The 20,155-nt window shown below is 47.7% G+C and overlaps 1 protein-coding gene and 1 long non-coding RNA gene across 3 annotated transcripts in view; both read left to right on the top strand.

Annotated features, from left to right (window-relative positions):
• The window catches only part of EXT1 (exostosin glycosyltransferase 1), a 281,234-nt gene that overhangs the window by 228,626 nt on the left and 32,453 nt on the right, over positions 1-20,155 (top strand). The window contains exons 2-3 of the mRNA XM_032316173.1: positions 16,969-17,062; positions 18,556-18,663. Coding sequence (XP_032172064.1) covers positions 16,969-17,062; positions 18,556-18,663 — 202 coding nt within the window. The remainder of the gene's footprint in view (positions 1-16,968; positions 17,063-18,555; positions 18,664-20,155) is intronic.
• On the top strand, positions 4,926-9,153 carry LOC116575069. 2 transcript variants are annotated; one of them, XR_004279589.1, is made up of 3 exons: positions 4,926-5,954; positions 7,092-7,163; positions 7,253-9,153. It is a non-coding gene; the product is annotated as an uncharacterized LOC116575069 (long non-coding RNA). The 2 variants fall into 2 exon arrangements; XR_004279588.1 differs by having other exon boundaries at positions 7,022-7,163.

Here is a 20,155-nt window from a genome sequence, read left to right as displayed (position 1 = left end):
CCTGGCGGGGTCATTCTGGGGCCGAGTATCGAACCTCTGTTGGCCTCCGAGCTCAGCAGCGTAGGAACGTCAGGCTTTGATCCACTGGGCAGAGAGCCCTTGGCACAGTGCTTAGCATATCCCTGTGCTCTCGGCTGGGGCAGTTGCTCTGTTCTGAGCATTATCGTGGTTCCTGCATGGGAATTTCATTCATTCATTCATTCATTCATTCATTCATTTTTGCTGGGAGCCTTTCCTTGGACTCTCACCATCAGCTTTCTTTTTCTCGGCAGGTTTAACTAAAAGAATGCAAAATGTGTTCTGTGAGGTTGGACTCTGTATATAGATTGTCCCCCAACCTTTTTTTCCAGCTTTTTTTTTTCCCCCTCAGGGATTAGCAGCCTTAAAGATCCAGGTGGTGGTGGCTTGCTCTGGTCTGGCCTCACAATACGATCTTTATTTTGCTGTGTTGGGGGTTCTTGGGTAGGTCCTATAATCCCTAAATTAGTCCAGGAGGCAGATGCATGAAAGCCACGTCTTTGTTGGGCAAAACCCAGTGATGGCTTTTCTTTAGTTCCTGGCTCCTATTCAAGCTAATGCCTTAATGTCTGAAATTCCCTCTTTCACCCCCTCACCTGAAGGAGGATTAAATCAGCAGGAAGGACACATCATGGGGGCAGAGAGATGCCTTCAAGGGGCCTCTCCCCCGCCGCTGGCCCTGGGCCAGGCCCCCCAGCAGCCAGCCCTCGAGGCCCAGCAGAAGCCAGCCCCTGGGGGCTGCTCCCAAGCGTGCCCTCCCAGCAGGAGCCCGGGCTTCCTTCTCTCAGCCCACTTCCCCTGCCCCGTGAAGCTGCCGCTTTCTGCAATTATGTCATCTCTGCCTTTTCTCTCATGATTTCCTTCACCCTAGAGATGTTCCACGTTAGGGCAAAATACAGGCATTCAAGCTGCTCGTAGCATTTAGGGAGTTGGGGAATTTGGCTTTTAATTACTGTGAAAATATGATTATTTAGGGACTCAGCACAATCTCTACAGAGCTTGTAGAATTCTGTGGCAACAGGAAAAGGGGCTTATGAATAAGTGGTACCCTAGGTGAGTTTGCCGGCCCCCGGTGGGGAGAGCAGGGGAAGGGAACAGAGCCGCCCGCAGGAACGTCCAGTCACCCTCATCAACATGTGAAGGCTCCTTCCTGCTGCAGCCTTCCCATCTGTAACGTGGGTTCAGACCTGCTGCCTGGTGCTGTTGCTTCGCATGTGTGTGGAATCTAGAATGTTCCGTACCATCGACATGGGGAACAGAAAGAGCTTATCCATTGGGACAGGCTGACTTGCACCACACTCCTGTTTCCAGGCAGCGAGAAGCCTCCACCTTGGTTTTGTACCAACATTGTAAGAGTTAGTCTTGGTCACAGCAGAGTGTTTTTCTGACTTGGTGAGATGACTGGTCGTCGCAAGTGTATTTCGCTTGCCTGAACGTATTTTAAAAGTTGTCAGCGGTCTTTGCACCCCGGCCATCTTGGTGGCCTTTGATGGCCACTGTCAACTGTCAACACTGCTCCCAGTGCTTCCTCTCAACCCCAGGCATGCTTGACCCTTAGGTCTCCCTGAAGTCTCAGCTCATGCCCCCTCGTCCTGACAAGGTCAGTGTCTTCTGTGTGCTCTTGAAGTACCATTAGTCTCTCCTCTGAATACTCGTTAAAAATTCTTTAAAATCAGTCTCCCCAACAAGACTGGAAATTCCGTAAGGGAAAGAAATGTGATGATGACGATGACGGATTTCTGCTCACCGTGTCTTCCCTGCTCCTAACGATAGCATGGCTGGTTCCTGGGTAGGCTCACCGAGTTGTTGGTAGATGGGTGGGTGGATGAGTAAGTGAAGGCATGAATGAGCTATCAGTGTCTCCTGCAGTGATTATGTTTCTTCCCTGTCCTGTTCATATGGGACTAGGGATCTGCACATAGAGGAGCGGTTCCACATGGTTTTCTAGGTAACTGTAAGGTGGGCTGTGGGTCTTGGTACCAAAACCTTGCAGTGGATGGAGAACATAAAATTATATAAATTCTTAGAAAGAGGCCTTGAGGTTTCTATGGTCTGCACGTGGTCCTGCCTAGGATAAAATACAGCAGTTCATCAGCCATTTGTTTCTTACCTGCTCTGTCAGCTCCCCAGGATCCTGGAGAAATACTTGAGATGGGAGGTGACCGGACATCTTCTCTAATTCAGAGCCAGATAAAAGAGCTGGTGCAGTGCCAGGCCTATCTCCAGCCAAAAGACCGTGAATCAGTCCAGGAGTCTCCTTAGGGGTTCTCATGGTGTCCCTCAAGACAGAGCTCACTTAGCGAGTCATGGGACATCTCCAAGAAGCATTCTAGAAGCAAGGCATTGTGCTACTGTATGATAATCCAGGCCCTACGGTCAGAACGCGTGAGTTCAGGTCCCGCCTGCTTGCTTATTAAATGAATGTAGACAACTTAGATAAATCCTCAATTTCTTCCTCCATAAAGTAGGAGACATAATATTCCTTCCCTCACGGGGTTGTCAGAAGATTAAATGGCCAGCTATCAATGTGTTTTGCAGAAGGTTGGGCATGGAATAAGTTCACAAGAAATGTTACTTCGAATTATTATCATCATTCTTACTGATAGCAAGAGTTTCCCTTGCACTTCCAAGCCAGTCCCTGAGAATGCCTGTCCGTCCTACCCCTTTCAGCCTACACGGGGACCCACGTTGTCCCCCGCCTGCTCTGCCCACTCATGTTGGGCTCAGACTTGCTACGGAGACCCAAGCACAGTGTCCAGGAATGGCCTCATTTATACTGATTTCGCCTTCTCATACTTTAACCGCTAGTGTAAAGGCCAGCTCGAACCCCCTGAAAATCCGTACCATCTAGTGATTCATGGGGAGTGTGTCCTCTGCACACAGGCATTAAATTAAATAGCGCTGACGGGGTGTGTGTGTCCTGCCAGACAGCCGTGCTTTCTGAAATCACGTAAGCACTCTTAATCTAATGGAACGTATTATGACCTCAGCAGCTTCTGCATAAAAGTTAGAAGAAAAAAGATTTTAAACGTGGCACCACCTAAAACCCCCATATGGTTATTTAAGGCAGCTTTAGCACTTCCTCGGAGACTAGGCTCTGCTAAAGAAATAGCCACTCCTCTTACGGAATGATTTTTTTTTTCCCCCTTTTAAAAAAATTCCTTCTTTTATTTTTAGATTTTGGATGAGATTGGGACTCCAAATCTATTTTCAAGCTGTCTCTTTCTCCGCTGGCTCAGAACGCGCTCAAACTCACCTTTTTTATTGTGCTTCTGCCCTGGCGGTGGTATCTTGGGCAAGTTACTTGACCTCTCCTGGCTTTGCTTGTTTTCATCTGGAATGTTTGGAGTGGACAATCTTCACGGTGCCTTCCAGCTGTTAACTTTTTTTTTTTTTTTTAATTTCATGATTTCTCTCTCTCTTGTTATTACAGAAAGCACGAGTGTTTTGCCGCAAGCACGAGATAGGAAAGTATTCATTGATCAAGTTGAAAAACCTCCACTTTGCACATTCCAGGACTCAGACTTTGGGCTCAGAGAGTTTCAGTCCTTTTCAGGCAGTTTTTGGTGCTAAGGGTGGTTTGGGTTTCACTTCTGTTTTTCTGGGGACCTTATTGGGCATGTGGCCATTTGATCTGAGTACAGATTACTCTGTCTTGACACACACCAATGCCCTTACCCTTGGCCTGTTCGGTGAGCCCACAGGCAGGACCTCAAGGCTGCCCGAGTCACTGTTAGTGAACCAAACTGCCTAAAATTCTCCAGCGGTTGTCTTTTGGCACTTGGGCAAGAAGTCCTCTCCATGTGCGTTTCAAGGTTGTCAGATATCATTATCTCCCAGTATTAAAATTTTCAAAGAAAGGAGGCAGTGTGTTTGATTTATAGAATAATTATCTAGCTTTAGCTCTCACTTGGTTTTGGCAGTGGTTTTGCAAGCGCCCGAAAATTAAATCCATTTTTTATGGCGCTACAAGGTATTATCTCACAGCAAATGATAATTAAACACCTGTGAAATCAATTAGCCCTTTAAGCAGGAAAAAAAAAAAAAAAGTTTTCCAATTATGTTTTCACACCTCCAAAACTTTTATAATCCCAAAACCAACTCTGGTGGAGAGGGATGTGGTCGATGGGAGTGGCAGGGTTAACTTTCCATAAGGATCATCCCTAAATGTTGATGTGACTTAGCCCCGAGGAAGGTGGTCTAGGGTACCCGCTCCCTTCCAGAGAGGACTCAGTCGCCTTTGGAGCTGACTCTCAACGGCTGTCTTATCTGACACACAGCTGAGTTGTCAGTTCCTCTACAAAGGAAGTTACTTGCTTTGTGTTTCAATGCCAAGTTTTACTTGACGGTTTATTTAAAAGCCAAGATACCTTAGTGGAAACTAAGCAACACAACGTTCCATGTGACAGAATTGCTCTCTCTTTAAGGGCCCTGTAGCCAAGAGCTCTGAGCCATCTTCATTACGGATGCATACCCAGAAAACGGACCGATTGGCTCATAGCTGAGAATTAGCACAGTGGAGCCCTGGAAATCGTGGCTGGCTTTCCAGACCCTTCCAAGGATTGTGTGTGTTTCATCATTGGCTTTGGTAACAAATTAGCTCGTCCAGATGCTTCTTTTGGAAAACGATCTGCGCTTCTGAAGCACTGGATGGGTTTGGGGTATAGGCCATAATTGAGACTCAAAAAAGAGGGCAGGAGGGGCGCCTGGGTTTCTCAGTCAGTTAAGCGTCTGCCTTCAGCTCAGGTCATGATCTCAGGGTCCTGGGATCGAGCCCCGCATCAGGCTCCCTGCTCAGCAGAGAGTCTGCTTCTCCTCCCTCTGCTGCTCTCCCTGCTTGTGTGCTCGCTCTCTCTCTGTCAAATAAATAAATAAAGTCTTTAAAAAAAGAAGAAAAAGGACAAGAATCAAAACAATGCCCAACCTTTGACATTGTCTACATCATGACCTCCTCATGTACAAAGACGGTTCCGGGAAAGCGCTTTCCTTGTGCTCCCCCATATTCCTGCCCGCCTCCGTTTACATCAAGTTCTCAGGGGCACTTTAGTTTACATGTAGTTCTCATGTACTCTGTCCCCTTAGATCCCCAGGAGACCTTGTTTGATAGGCAAGGTGAGCATGATCGGTCCATGTTATAAATGAGATGGATTTAGAACCAAAGTGCCTTGCTCGCAATCAAACCGTTGATAACAAACTCAGGACCAGAAACTGTAGTTTCTAATGTTTGTTCACGCAGGTTTCCTTCTATCCCTCTGCATAAACCTCTCTTAAAGGCATTCTTCTGGGGGAAAAAAAAAATTTTTTTTTTCTCCAAAGACATTTTTAATGAGATTTTGCTTTCATGGCAGATGGCATTTAGAGCCGCTGATGAATCTCCACATTAACCAGAGAAATGAGGCTGATACTGCACACACAGACACAAAAAGACAGAAGACGACTTCTCCGTGTTCTTTTAGAAACTTGTCCTGGGGGTTATCCTGGCATATGTGGCCAGCACCTGGGACACTTTGTGACCTCATAGAATGAGAGGAGAGATCTGGCATTCATTCAACAACAAATATTTCTTTAGATAACTGTAGTCCAGGCACAGGTCTAGGGGCTGAGTCCCCAGTGGTGAATAAGAGCAGGTTAGCTCCTGTTCTCGTGGCGTATGTATGACATTTAGGGAGAAGGCGAGTGAGCCATCCAATAAGCAGATGGGCGAGTTCAGACAGTGGTGAATCCTAGGACGGAGAGGAAACAGGGCAGTAGGACAGTGAGTGCTGGAAAGGCAGGCTGGTCTGTGAGGGCTTCTCCGAGGAGGGCCTGTTTCTCTGAATGCTGATTTGCGTAATGGGGCGGGTTGGCGAGAATATTCTAGGCAGAGGGCAGAGTGAGCACAAGTCCAGGAGATGGTGAAGAGCCCGCTGTGTGCAGGAAGCTGCTAGCAGGAGATGGTGAGTGAGGAGAGGGGCAGTCTGGGCTGTGGGCGGGGGCCAGTTCTCATGCTGTCCAGTTGGCCACGGCAAGGGGTATGCCGTGAGGACCCACTGGGGGTTTTCAGCCTTGGAGTTAACATTTTTTTTTTTTTTAAGATTTATTTACTTACTTATTTGACAGAGAGAGAGATCACAAGTAGACAGAGAGGTAGGCAGAGAGAGAGGGGGAAGCAGGCTCCTTGCTGAGCAGAGAGCCTGATGTGGGGCTCAATCCCAGAACCCTGAGATCATGACTTGAGCTGAAGGCAGAGGCTTAACCCACTGAGTCACCCAGGTGCCCCTGGAGTTAACATTTTAAGGGTATTTTTGGTGACTCTGGGAAAAATGGATTGAACCTGTAAGACTGAACTTATTCTGACCTGAAACTAATAGGAACCAGAGTATGCTTCTTGTTGTTCTGTTCGTGTGGAGATCTAAAGGAGTAGAATTAAGGAGGTCTAGGAAAGAGGGGTGTGGGGAGACTGGGTTTCCGGTGTAATTACAAAAACCATTGGGTGTTTATACCTTTGTTTCCCCTCTGCTCAGCGTGCAACCTGGCACGTAGTTGCTGCTCAGGATTTTTCTGTCCAGTGAACAGGTATCAGAGCAAGAAGGCATCTTCAGGGCCACCTGGTCTACCCCTCCCCTATTAGAGCACTTAAATTTTCTTTGTTCCATAGGCCTGTCCCCAAAGGAGGCCACCTAGGAGTTTGGCTCGTTCCGTAGCTGCTTCTTGGAGCAGCGGGCAGTGGGGGTCTGGGCTGAGCAGAGCCAGCTGGAGGAGGAGGGCGAGGTGACACGGAGCACAGACTCTCTCCCCCAGGGCACTGTTGTTCTTCTGCCAAAGGAAATGGCAGAATCTGGATTTATGGGCCTCTCCGGTCTCCCCGACCAAACCTTTATGGGAGGGTGATCTGGTAAATAAACATTACGTGCCATCAGGTCCCTAACCGCACACAGATGTTTACGTCCCACGGCCATGCACCTGTACGTTTGTACATTCATGTACCCGGAAGGGAGAGGATAAACTTTTCATGGTCCGCCAGCTTCACGCAGCGTTCGTAGGATGTCACTGTCCCATCGATTCTCGAAGATGCGCCCTCTTCCCTTCCACAGACTTCTGAGGCCTCCTTCGATGCAGCGTGAAGGGCCCAGAAGTGAGCTGGCCGTGACTGTCCGAGTCAGAAGGTAGACCTCGGGCAGAAATCGGAGCGGAGTCAGGAAGGTGAGGTGGGCCGGGCCAGCTGTCCTTTCGTTAACTGTAATTGATTCTCAAGGTGTTCCCGGATCACTGAGGTGCCAAGACCAGACGAAAGGCTTCTGCGCTCACCAAGAATGCAGGGCACGTCCTGTTCACCGCTGGGGAGTGCCCGCTTCGGTGACGAGAACAGCCCAGCAGGAATTCCAGACATCCCCCTAACCAGGGCTGACTGAGTCTGAGTCTGGCCAGGCAGGAAGGAATGTCTTGGCTCAAGAAGGGAAGCGGTCAGAACGCTGGGTCGAGCCCAGTTTTCTGTGGGGGATGGGGCGTCCTGGCCACTGGACCAAAGCAGTGTTTATACTCTGGAAGCCAGGAGGAGGTTTCTACCGTGTGTTTGCTTTTCTTCAGCTCAGACGTGGAGGAGAGCCAGGACAGGGTCCACTTTGAATGGCGCTGCACATGCATCTGACTCGATTGGCTCATAATGCTCTATATCGGCCCGGGGAGACGCGTTCCCCACCCTCACCGGCGTGCAGAAGGAAAAGGACACGTTTAACAAGCTGCCAGGCCTTTAGAACTAAAATGGAATACAAAAACGGGTATGAAAGGAAGACAAAAATAAATAAGTAAAAGACACTGTTTTCCGTTCTCTGACTTGGGCTCAGCCTCGACCCGGAAGTGAAGATCGTTCTAGAAAGATCAGGCCTAGCCATGAGCCCGGTGCACTGTTAGGGCCAACTAGAGGCGATCGTCGTGAAGAAGGGCTTGCGTCTCTCGGTCTGCCCTTGCTCTCGCAGCCCCTGCGGCACGGCGGAGGGCAAGACGGTGGATGGCGAGTGTCTGAGCATTTGCCGTCCGTTTTCTGTTTTTCGAGAGGCTGCTGTGGGGGAGGGGCTGGTTCAGCAGAAGGTCGGGCTGTGGCCGTGTCTCCTGGAGGCCAGGGAGAGGGCAGGGTAATGGGCAGCTTAACAGAGCACGAGCAATGGACAGGTTAACCCTGGGGCACTGTGTGAGCAGCGAGAGGGTCTCTGGCCAGGACTCAGGGGTCCGAGGAGGCTTCCTCCGGGAGTGCAGGAAAAGCGGAGGAAGGAAAAAGGGGTATGTTGGGGAGAGGACCCCCTGCTCCCTGAGACTCATCCCATCCCTGAAGAGTAGCTGCCGTTTAGGATAGACGCTCTGCTCCGTGCTCGTGTTCTCCGCTTCGGGCCCTGCTCCCCTTGGCCGGGCTCCTTGGCGCTGAGCCTGGTGAAAGTTAATGGTAAGATAATGACCTCGGGCTTCCCACTTGCCCTCAGGCCTGTCGCAGACACTTAGCTCCTGCAGCCAAGACCTTGGGGTACCTCTGACAGACCCGTTTAATTCCCCTGAGGTCATTGTTGCTGCTGGTGTTTTTGGTCACCCCTCCCTCTTCTGTCCCCCCATACCTGGGTCACGTTTTATGGAGCATTTCCAGAAATGCTTTCTTTCTAGCCAGAGAATTGCTGAGACCCATGGGTCCTGGAGTGGCGTTGGTCTTGGGGCCGTTTGGAATTTGGCTTTGCTGAGCACAGAAGCTGGTGTGCCCGTGGCCTCCGTCAGCATCCTGAGATCAGCGTCTCCCAGCCCAATGCAGCAGAAATCTTTCTTCTTCACCTTTGCTGCCACGATGTCACTCCTTCCTTCTCCGCAGCTCTTGAGAGACGACAAGAGAGCATATTGTGGATTCTGTACGGTACGCGCTCTCGCATGAGCCCTGTAAAACCTTTGTTACTCTACTTCCCCACCTGTAAAGTGGGGCCATTTCACATGTTTTTGTAGAGCCAAAGTGCAATAACGAGCTCAGGTGGTTGCCCTGTGCCCAGGAAACGTGTAATCAGTGTAGGGGGAGCAGGGGGACTGTTATTGTAATTGTCACCTTTAGGGGCACCTGAGTGATTCCATTCATGAAGTTGAATGGTCTTGATTTCGGCTCAGGTCATGATCTGAGGTTCGTGGGGTCGAGCCCCACATCAAGCTCTGTGCTCAACAGGAAGTCTGCTTGGGATGCTCTGTCCCTCTCCCTCTCTTGCTCCTCCCCACGTCTCTTGTCAAATAAATAAGTAAATCTTTTAAAAAATAATAATAATAACCATTACCCTAATGGCTGCCCTATTTTATTACTTGCTTTTACATAGTCGTTGTTGAGCTGCTATTTAATGAGCAGGAACCAAGATGGTTCTCTACCCATGTTGACGGAAGTGGTGCCCCGGTAGGCGCTGGATTCACTCGCTTACACAGGTGGTGATGACCATGCCGTGCAAGCCCGAAGTTCTGGGCTGTCAGTACGTGTGTAGATGCTCTGGGGGAGTTTTGACCTGATGTGGGGTTAGGATCCAGTGTATTCAGACGGGAGTGCTTGCTTCCAGGTGTCTTCTGACTCACTCTTCCTCCCTGTGGGGAGCTGGCATGACCCTGCCTCCCTCCCAGCGTGGCTGCGAGGCTTCCACGGGATCATGTGTGTGTGTGTGAGTGTGTGTGTGTGTGTGTGTGTGTGTGTGTGTGTGTAAGAGTCCACACCTCCCCGGGGACCTCATGCCCCAGCCAGAGCCCGTGAATATTACCTCCTTCCCTTCCCTACACGGAAAGGAGCTTTAAATGGCCAATGGGAGGGAGACGGTTTTCTGTGGATAACCAAGAAACGTGCAAGCCTGCGTGGATACCCGTCCCTCATCGCAGCCAACCTCTGCCCTCTGCGGTGCGCAGCTCGCGACCAGCAGCCGCAGTCCTCCTGGGGAGCACCATAAGGAAAGTCCTCACCTGGGTCCCCTGAACTTCTAGCAGCAGGTGGTGCTCAAGGCCAGCATCGCCTGCGGGAAACAACACCAGGTCCACACAGCGAGTGCCTTCCGACCGCAGGCTGCTGGGTGTCCCCAAGGCTACCGCCCCTCTGGGCCACCCGGTCCAGCCCCACACAGGGGTCAGCGCTCAGCCCTTACCTGACACTGGGACACAGGGGCTCATTCATGGGCACAAAGGCTGTGCAAGTCAGTGGTGAAGACACTGAGGCTTAGCATGCCCTGTGAATTCTCAGACTCCTCGGGGGCCTGTACCTCTCTGTCGGCATGCTCGCAAGGCATCCCAGCCGAGCTCTGGGGCCGGCTAGGCCCATTTTCTAACTCCAAGGTATGTTTCTCTGTTCACATTTATGTCTTGAGCCAATTTCATGTTATCACATGTTATGGACTTTGGGTTTTCCCAAAAATAATGGAAATTTTATGCATCGAGTCTGTCAATTCCAGGAGAGGGTCTGCGTTAGCAAGGTTAATAAAAAACAGAGCACCGTCTTGGACTGAAGTGCTGGTGGGACATGACACCGAGTTTTGAGTCGAGGAGAAAGGGCCCTCTCAGTGCTAGCCATCAGTGGCTCATGCTGGAAACCAGGTGAACGGCCCAGGACTTCGCTCCATAAGAAATGTATTTTCAGGGGCACCTGGCTGGCTCAGTCGGCGGAGCGTGCAACTCTTGGATCTCGGGATTGTGAGTGTGAGCGCCATATTGGGTGTAGAGATTGCTTAAAAATAACATCTTATAAAAGAGAAAAAGAGAGAAAGAAATATCTTTGCAGTCCCTGCCTTTGTCTGAGCTGACCCAAAAGGCAGCGTGATGTGGTGGAAGGCAGAAGCCCTTTAGAATCAGAAAGCCTAGAGTCGGAGCCCTAATGGCCCCATTGCTGTGACCTGCATTGTTGGCCAGGTTATCAGTTTCCAGACACTGGGAACGTGTCACTCCTCTGCTAGGCCCTTCGGTGACTCACGACCACTGCATAGGATCGTGTCTGAGCTCCAGGAGATACCACACAAGAGTCCTCCCAGTGGAACAGCAGGGTCACCCCCCCCCCACTCCCCAGCTCCCTGTCCCCCAACTGTGGTAGGTCTTCTCATCTTGGTGTTTGTTCCTGCTATGCTGTTTCTGCCCCCCCACCCCCCAAATGCCCCCTGCCTCCTCTCGGCCCTGCCAAACTGAACCTTGCTCTTTGCTGAATAATCATCTCTGTTTCCCTTCCCCCTGCTTCTCAGTCTCCCCACCAAAACCAGGTTGTCACTCTTGTTTCTGTTTGCATCATCCACCTCACGCCTCCATCCAACCGCTAAATACCAATCACTGATCATCATATCCCCTCACTGAATAACAACAACATATCTGCCTTTTCACGGGGCCGTCAGTTCCTTGAGTAGTGTCTGACACGCGGTAGGCATGCAACTAATTAATGTTTGTTGATTGAATAAAAGAAAGCACAGAGGAGGCGCTGAGGAAGTTATTTTATTTCCCTTCTCCCCGCGTACTTTATGGAACTACAGCAGTCATAAATTTCTTTTGTTTTCTTTCTTTTTCTCGTAAGGGACGTGATTCAAACCTGGGTGTAAGCAAAGAAGATTAAGTGCTTATGAGGATGGAGACCGGAGGGAACAGATAGCATAGACGTTCAGTTACTTTACAAATAAATACTTGAGACAAACTGTAGCAACATCACGGGGAGACTGGAATTGTATGACTACAGAGATGAGAGGCCGGATCACTTGCTTCATGCCTACCCTCTTTGATTAGCAGAAAGCAGGCTCTCGTAGCAACTGTGCGCACTACAGAGGAATTGTGGGTCGCGCAGGAGGACCAGTAGGCACCCTGCACCAGCAGCATCCTTGTCTACGCAGCTTTTGATAATAAGGCAAAATCCTTTCAATTAGAAGCTGCTGCTCTGTTGTGATCCCCAGCTTCTGTTTGCTGTGTATTTTAAAGGGTCTGTTCCACATTTCTCTCTGGCTCTATCTTTAGGGAATCTGTTCTTTCTTTGCTTTCTTTTTTCTTTGTTCCTTTTTTTTTTTAATGTTTCTGTTCCTCTCATCCTGATGTCATTCACAGTGATCTGCAGTTGCACAGGGCTTGGCAGTGTAGAAGGCATGGACATGATCTCACTTGACCTTCATGACTTTGACGCACAGAGAGCTCCATTTGCACAGGAGCCCACAGAAAGTGGGAGATGGAGAACCCAGAGTCCTTCAGCCACATCTTCTCACTTTTCAAATCAGCTCTGTTTTCCTTTATATTCTGTTGCCTTCCATGAGCCATAATGATAATAGCTGTCATTTATGGATTGTTTGTGATATGCCTGTGTTGGAGTTCAGTGGTATCATCTAAGCCTCGTACTAGAGGTGTCTCCATTTTTTGCCAACCGGGAAGCCAAGATTTAGACAAATACCTTTCCCAAGACCACTCAGCTTGTAAATAGCAAAGATGAAATTTGAACCCACGTTTGGCTGTGTCTAAATCTACTTACTCACTAAGCTTCGTATTACTGACCTCTTAACTCAAAGTTTGTTTTGAACGCTTAGCACAGAATTTAGGATGCATCCTAATTACGCAGAGGGGCTTGTTAAAACAGGATTCTGGGCCCTTCCCTGGAGTTTCTACCTCAGTGGGCCATGCTGAGGCTGGGAATTCCCATTTCTGCCAGTTTCCCAGGTGGTGCAGTTGCTTCTTCTGGTTGGAGGAACACATTTGGAGCACCCCTGCTCTCGCGTGCTACACCCCCACCCCCGGGTACACTGAATTACTGCCAGCAAAACTGTGTTTCATATGGAGGGAAGGACTTCAATTATGCATTATTACATGGCCCATTTTAAATGGGGTGTATCCCATCCATTATTCAGTACAACTTTAAGGAGAAAATTATTATGGCCATAAGTGGTTCCTGGCTTCTAGGTTAAATTCAGGTCATGTCATTTTATTGCATTTTTTCTTTGCAGTCATTTATGAAAACTGTTCTAACTTCTCTGTCACCACCTATACAATGGGGAACTTAATGCCCATCTGAAAAGGGTAACAAAGCCATGTATTAATTAAAGCTGAGAGTTCTCTGAGATAAATTGCCTGCCTTATCTGCTTACCTCCTTGCTTGGGATATCATGTGTTAATTATGTCTTTCTTTGAAGAAGTTTATGATTTTGATGTGATTTACGTTTCTAAACGTAATCATGGAGAATGAGTCCCTTCGAGAAGGCTGTCCCCCTCACTTGACCCGTCTTCTGCCTTTCTTCCGCCATCTCTAACCACCAATAACCACTCATCTGTTATCTGTTTCTAAAATTGTTATCTCATGAATGCTATATAAATAAATAATGCCATCTATATCCTTTTGAGATTGGCTTTTTCACTTAGCGTGATTTCCTTGAGGATGTCATGTGTATCAATACTTCATTTCATTTTATTGCTGAGTATTCGAGGCTGTGGACGGACCAGAGTTTGGTGAACCATCCACCCAGCGAAGGACATTGGAGAGTTTCCATTTGTGGCTGTTCAGGATAAAACTGCTGTGAACGTTCATGGGCAAGTTTCTGCGTGAAAATAAGTTTTCATTTTCTCTGGGATAAATGCCCAAGGGTGACGTTGTTGGGTTATATGCTAATTGTAGTTTTAGTTTTAAAAAGAAACTGCCGAACTTTCCAATGGGACCGCTCCGTTTTCCCTTCATACCACCAACACATGAGGGTTCCAGTCCCTCCCCGACCTCTCCAGCAACCGTGCGAGCTCCCGAGCATAATCATCCTCACGGGTGATTTGCATTTCCCTAATGGCTCATAATTAATGCTGAGTATCCTTTTACGTGCTTATTGGTACTTTGCGCATTTTTCTTCGGAACCATATCTAGTCCATCCTCGATATGTTTTCAGGTTGGATTGTCTTTTGATTGTTGAATGTCAGAATTCTTTACATATTATGGGCTGTCCTTTCACTTTCTTAACGGCTGCTGGAAGGAGAGGGAGCCCAGTCGTCTTGACTGAACTTGCCTGAGTTGGAGCTTCTAGAAGGTGGAGATGGGAGGGGTCCGTAAGGGAGCAGGTCATGGCTCAAATGTCACAGACGCTCACTGTTCTTGCCAAGATCGGGTAGGTTTTCTTGAACAAATGTTTTTCCATTTGTCATTATATCCTTAGGACCGTTTCCAAAACATTATATGAATGTTTTTGTCATTTTTACCCGTTAAGTTGTTGTTTTGCTTGGGAGGGTACCCACAGAGTTAGTGCCTCACTGTGCGAGGCCAGCCTTCTCGAATGTACTGTGTGATGTAGACACCTCTGGGAAACATGACACCCTCTGTTCTCATCTGTCTTTCTGAATTACCAGATGATTCTCTGGTAGGTCTCCCAACTGGAGTAGGATCTTCTCTGTACAACATCTACAGGACTAGAAGAGGGCCTGAAACATTGTGTTTCTTGAGAGAGTGACTCCAAAAAAAGAAAAACAAAAGAATGTTTTAAGCATCTAGAAGGAGGTGGATGGGGGGGTGTTAGCACATCCAAATGGAGAGGTGCGTCCATAGCAGGGCTGAGCGAAGGGTTCCTAACTCATGTGTGGCCCACCCAGAAAGACTGACCCCTTGCAGATTCATGGGCTGAGCATGGTTAGAAATCTGAAAATCATTGTTTGAAGTTTTATGTGTACATGTCCTGGGTGTGTCTTCATGTGTCTCTAGGGATACACACCCATCAAACATACGTTTTACACACGTGAGCAGATACCTAGATACACAGACATACATACATACATACATACATACAGATACACAGACACTCATTTATACCATGGTTATGGAAGCCTTTGGAGCAGTGGGATATTCTGAAAGGACGTTCTTTCTTAACTACAAGTAACGTAAGAACAATGGGGTGTTCAAACAATCTCTTGTCCTTTTGCTGATAAGGAAACTGAGTCCCAGAGAACTTCTGTGTTTTGTTCGTAATGTCACAGCTACATAGGGGCAAGAATGTTCATCCCATATCTCCCGTTACCTGTTGCGTGAACGAACACAAGTTTTAGTCGTGTAAGCTTTATCCCTTGCATCAGCAAATCCTTCTTTTCTATCTCCACTTAAATATCAACACCCTAGAATAACTGTCATTTGAATTTCTGCCGTAAGTTTTCTATTTTCCCTCTACCTCCACTCCTTCCCTAAAGTAATTCTGCAGCTGGCAACTTTGAAACTTGTTACCATCCAGAACATTAATAGGGTTTTACATTTTTAGCAGCCTAATGATGAGGCTGTAGGACCTTCTGTGCTAGTCCCTCAGGGGTTTCTATTCTGGGCATTTATTAAACTTTGCTGTAGTCTGAAGTATGTTTGACCTTTTTATATTACAATTTGAGTTTAAAGTTTATATGAATGTGTGTGTGTGTGTGTGTGTGTGTGTGTGTGTGTGTGTGTGTGTGTATGTACTTATTTCCCCCTTCATTCATTAGGTAGAGAACCCAACCTTTACAACAGTTGAATTCGAAGATACTTATCAATTATTTCCCTGTGTTTGCTGAGCAAAGAAGAAGCCATTACCGTCATAATTTAATATTTCTTATTTAGCCAAATTTGAGCTCTCTTAAAAATCTTTTCTACTTTCAGGTCTATTTTGCAGTTTAATTAATGCAGTGAGGGTTTTTATTTTACTCTCAATGGAGATAATCTTAATCCATTCACGGTGACCTTTTCTTGTGCAAATTAGTTGTACAAGCTTGTTTAAGCAAATGGTCCTTTGCCTGATGTCTCTTCTTAATGACGGGTTTATAATTGAAAATTGGCTTACTCCCATATGCCTAGTTTGTATGAGAATATAAAAATAGATGTGGACTTTAAAAATATAAATGTATATATCAGTATCCCAAAACGAGGAGGGAAGAATCCGATGCCTGGAGGCTATGATTAAATTAGACTATTAGAGTCAGAAAATGCCGGTGACATATGCTACTGTCAAAGTCACACCTGTCTGCCGAGCATTGGAACCTCTTGAAAAATGAGAGTGATTTCATCTTAGCTCCGAGAATCCGCGCTTTCATAGGACAGGAGCCATTTCTGGCTTCCCAAGTTTGCTTAAACACATAATGAACCTGCAACTGCGTGTTTAGGAATGTGTTTGTGGATATCACTTTTAAAGTGATAGCCCTCAACAGAATGAAATGCTCCTTGCTTTTCCAGCACTTTGCCAGCAGAAAGAGACAGCTGAGGCTCATGTTATATTTTGCCTTTTTTCAAGTGCAAAACCCATGTGATAACTGCCAAGTGGTATTTGAGTAAAAGTCACAATCCTCTCTTGTGCACCCCGGTTTTCTGTGCCCCCTGCTTTTTTTTTTTCCTCTCTCGTTATTTTTATTTCCCCATTTCTTAGACCTGCTCCTTCTGGCTCCCTTGTCTTACCCCTCTAGGTCTTGTCCGCTGTTCTTATAACAGGAGTGTTTGTCGGGCATAGCTGAATATTCTTGGTTCAATGTAGGAGAGAGAGAATGTTGTTTTGTGCTGGTAATGGAGGTTTCCTGAGTTGGTTTTAATAGCATGGGGTGGGGAACAAGGACCGTCCTAGCTTTGCGGAATGACATGGCATTAAACAAGAGGGACGGGTTGTGATCTTTTTCTCTCTCTTTCTCTCTTTAAAAATAAAAAAATTTAAAAAATAAAATAAAAAACAAGTGTATGGGAACAAGACATTTCATCAAGACACAAAAATCTGATTTTTGGAAGCCAAACCCAGGCAAGCCAAATTGTTCCTGGGATGATGAGACTCGTCTTTTATGTACTGCTTGCAAAAGACCCTAATTGCTTTGTCCCCCATGAAAGCTCACATTCGCTCTCCGTCGTGCAGCAGCCCCGCTGCACCCAGGGAACGTGAGAACTGCCCGCCAGCCAGCGTATTTCCTGAGTTGCTCTGGGTAATTTCATGCAGGTGCGAACCCACAGATGTTCGTTCCTCCCCCCACTCCTAACGGGTCTTCGTTTGCTGATTGTTCCTCCTCTCCTTGTAGGTATGATTATCGGGAAATGCTGCACAATGCCACTTTCTGTCTGGTTCCTCGTGGTCGCAGGCTTGGGTCCTTCAGGTTCCTGGAGGCTCTGCAGGTAAGAGACTGAAAGCTCCCCGGACTGGGGCCGAAGACTGAAGTCAGGTGGGGTGGGTTTAACCTTAGCCCTTCTGCTGGGATCTAAAAGCCCTGCAGGGTTTGCCTTGACCACCTGAAGTCTGTTTTCCCAAGAAAGTCTATAACACCTTTAACAAGGGGAAGGGGGCAGGAAGAGGATTTACTCCCTGTCTTCGGACACGAGTGGATTAAAGGGTTTCACCACCAGGGACGATGGGTTCTTCAGGGACAGGTTTGCAAAAGGAGGGCAGATCAGAGTGCCCAACAGCGGCATCGCTGGGCTCCTGGCAGAGACACTGCCCTGCCTGGAAACCGGTCTCGAGAGCACTGGCTTAAGAAAATGCCTTCTTGGTGGTGCTTCCTAAAAGCAAATTGTCTTTTCTGCCCACCTCACCAGTTGTCTCTTGGCGCCTCAAAATTCTGAGAGTGATGCCCAGGGGGTCACGCTGCTGCTCCCTTTGGCCTGCCTATCCCAGGGCTCTGCAGCTCTGGAGCCTGTGTGGGAGTCTGTTCATTAATTAGTCCACTCTGCAGAGAGGCCTCACCTGCTCCGACACCTGTGCACACTTCCTGCCCCTTGGGAGTGGCACTCAGCCTTCGTGACCTTGAGAAGAGCCTGCTCTCAGCTGAGACTCCTCCACTTCTTGCCCCTGGCTTCTCTGTTCTTTCCCCCTCTACATTCTGCACCTTGCCAAAGTCCGCTTTTTTGTGCAGTGCTCCCTACTAGCATACGTCATTCTGTCGTGTCCTCCAGCGGAAGAGCTTCCTGCCCCTTCAGGCCCTTTCCATTATGTCCTGTGAAGCATACAGTCACGCATGTTCCCTTCGCCTCTGTGAGATGTCGCATGAAGCAGATCGTTCTCAGCTTTGGATTAGTTTTCTGGACCCTTAGCCTGGCGTTTCTTGGCTGACAGATCACTGTGGGAGCGGTACGTTGGTCTGCTCATGGCTTGGCTCCCTCCACAGTGAACAGACAGGTTCCGGCTCAGATGTTTGCACTGCAGGGCCTCGGGAATGCCCGGTAATAGCTGGGCCATGACACGCTTCATCAGGATTGCCAAGTCCCGTTCTGCCCTCTGTTCCTCGTCACGGTGGGCTAAACCGCTCCACAGCCAGGCCAGTCCCATGGACAAAACCATTTATATTCAAGGTTGGCTTTAGGCTAGGATGTTGTTGGTGGTCGATTTTGTTACATCAGTAAAACTTCTCGAACGAGGCCAGTCGTCTCCGTGGAAGGAAGGTCAGCCAGACCATGTGCTAGAATAGAAACGGGGTTTTGGCCTTCGAGGGCAAGACTGGGAAACATGAAAACTCGTATGAGCTCTCTCTTCTTCTGGCCCAAGCCGCCTAGGATCCTTGCAGGGACCCCAGGCAGAAACCCCAGTGCTTGAGCTTGCCGTGATGTTAGCTCCCATCGGAAAGGCTCCCCCTGGCGCTTCCCTCACGTTCACGAAGACCCCTTCTTCCACGCAGGCCGCCTGTGTCCCTGTGATGCTCAGCAACGGATGGGAGCTGCCCTTCTCTGAAGTGATTAATTGGAACCAAGCCGCCGTCATCGGCGATGAGCGATTGTTATTACAGGTAAGGAAGGGGCTCTGGCCTTCAGCCCGTCCGCGATTACTGCTGCCCCCATCCAGACTTTCAAAGAAGATGAATCCAAAAGGTCAGCTCTATAAAAGAAATTTTATCAGGAGAAAATTGCCTGTGTCATGGCGAATATGAAGTCATTTAATAGGACACTGTTCGCTTTCCCACACAAGACCCACCCGCGTGCGGGGAAGGTGTTTGCCAAAGGGGACGTGGCAGGTAAAGGACATGAACTTGAATGGTGGGACGAAGCGTATAGCCATCCTCTTCCGCCTCCTGAATTGTTAGAAATTGTACCAGAGCATTTTTGTACCACCCTGCCACTTCATATTCCTTTCCCCTGTTTCTGTGATTGCCTTCAGATTAATTGTCAGAAAGAGGGCGGTCTCTAGGGTTGATTCTTATAATGAGTGTTATCGTTGCTCAAGTGAACCAGTCTGGGGGCCTGAGCAGTGTTATCTTTAACATGTATATTTAAAAGAGCAGACTCTAATAAAAAAAGATCGTTTAAATGTATTTTTTGCCATTTGGAGCTCTTTATTTTATTTTTATTTTATTTTATCGCATCAAGAATGTTTAGCATGGGATTTGCCTTCTTAATTTTTTTTTAAGGTTTTATTTATTTATTCGACAGACAGACCACAAGTAGACAGAGAGGCAGGCAGACAGGGGGAAGCAGGCTCCCCGCTGACCAGAGAGCCCGACAAGGGACTCGATTCCAGGACCTTGACACCCTGACCTGAGCCGAAGACAGATGCTTAACCCACTGAGCCATCCAGGCACCCACGGCCTTCTTATCTTTTATGCAGAATTGTTACTGTTGACTGTGAGGTCCATATGTTAAACATCTCTGGAGTTTATTCATCTTCTTTAACTAAACTTTGTGCCCACTGATGTTGTAACACCCCATTTCTTTCCCAACCCCAACGCTGGCATTCCACTCTTTAATTCTGTGAACTTGACTATTTTAGATGCCTCATGTATGTGGAATCAGGCAGTGTTTGTCTTTCTGTGACTGGTTTATATCCCTTAGCATAATGTCCTCAGGGTTCTTGTGGCCTGTATTGCAGAAGTCAGACTTAATAATGATTAAAGTGACCATAGTACCCAGATTAATCCGTAGATTCCATGCAATCCCTATGAAAAATCCTAATGGCATTTTTTTTTACAGAAATTGAAAAATAATTTTAAAATTCATATAGAACCTACAAAAGACCCCAAAACAGCCACCTCAGTCTTGAGAAAGAACAAAGCTGGAGGCATTATATTTCTTGATTTCAGAATATATCACGAAGCTACAGTCATCAAAATATTGTACTAGAAAGACAGATAGGCCAATAGGAGAAAATAGAAAGCCCAGAAAGAAATCTGCTCATATACGGTCAACTAATGGCCAACAAGGGTGTCTAAAGAGAGTCTGAACTTCTCATGAGCTGCCTAGGGAGAGGGATATGATACAGAGAACTCTTAGGGCAGCGATGGTCAG

Source organism: Mustela erminea, chromosome 16 (assembly GCF_009829155.1).
Source record: "Mustela erminea isolate mMusErm1 chromosome 16, mMusErm1.Pri, whole genome shotgun sequence".
In the NCBI taxonomy this organism is placed as follows: domain Eukaryota; kingdom Metazoa; phylum Chordata; class Mammalia; order Carnivora; family Mustelidae; genus Mustela; species Mustela erminea.
Note: the sequence above shows the minus strand (reverse complement) of the source record. Positions and strands in the feature narration are given on the sequence as shown.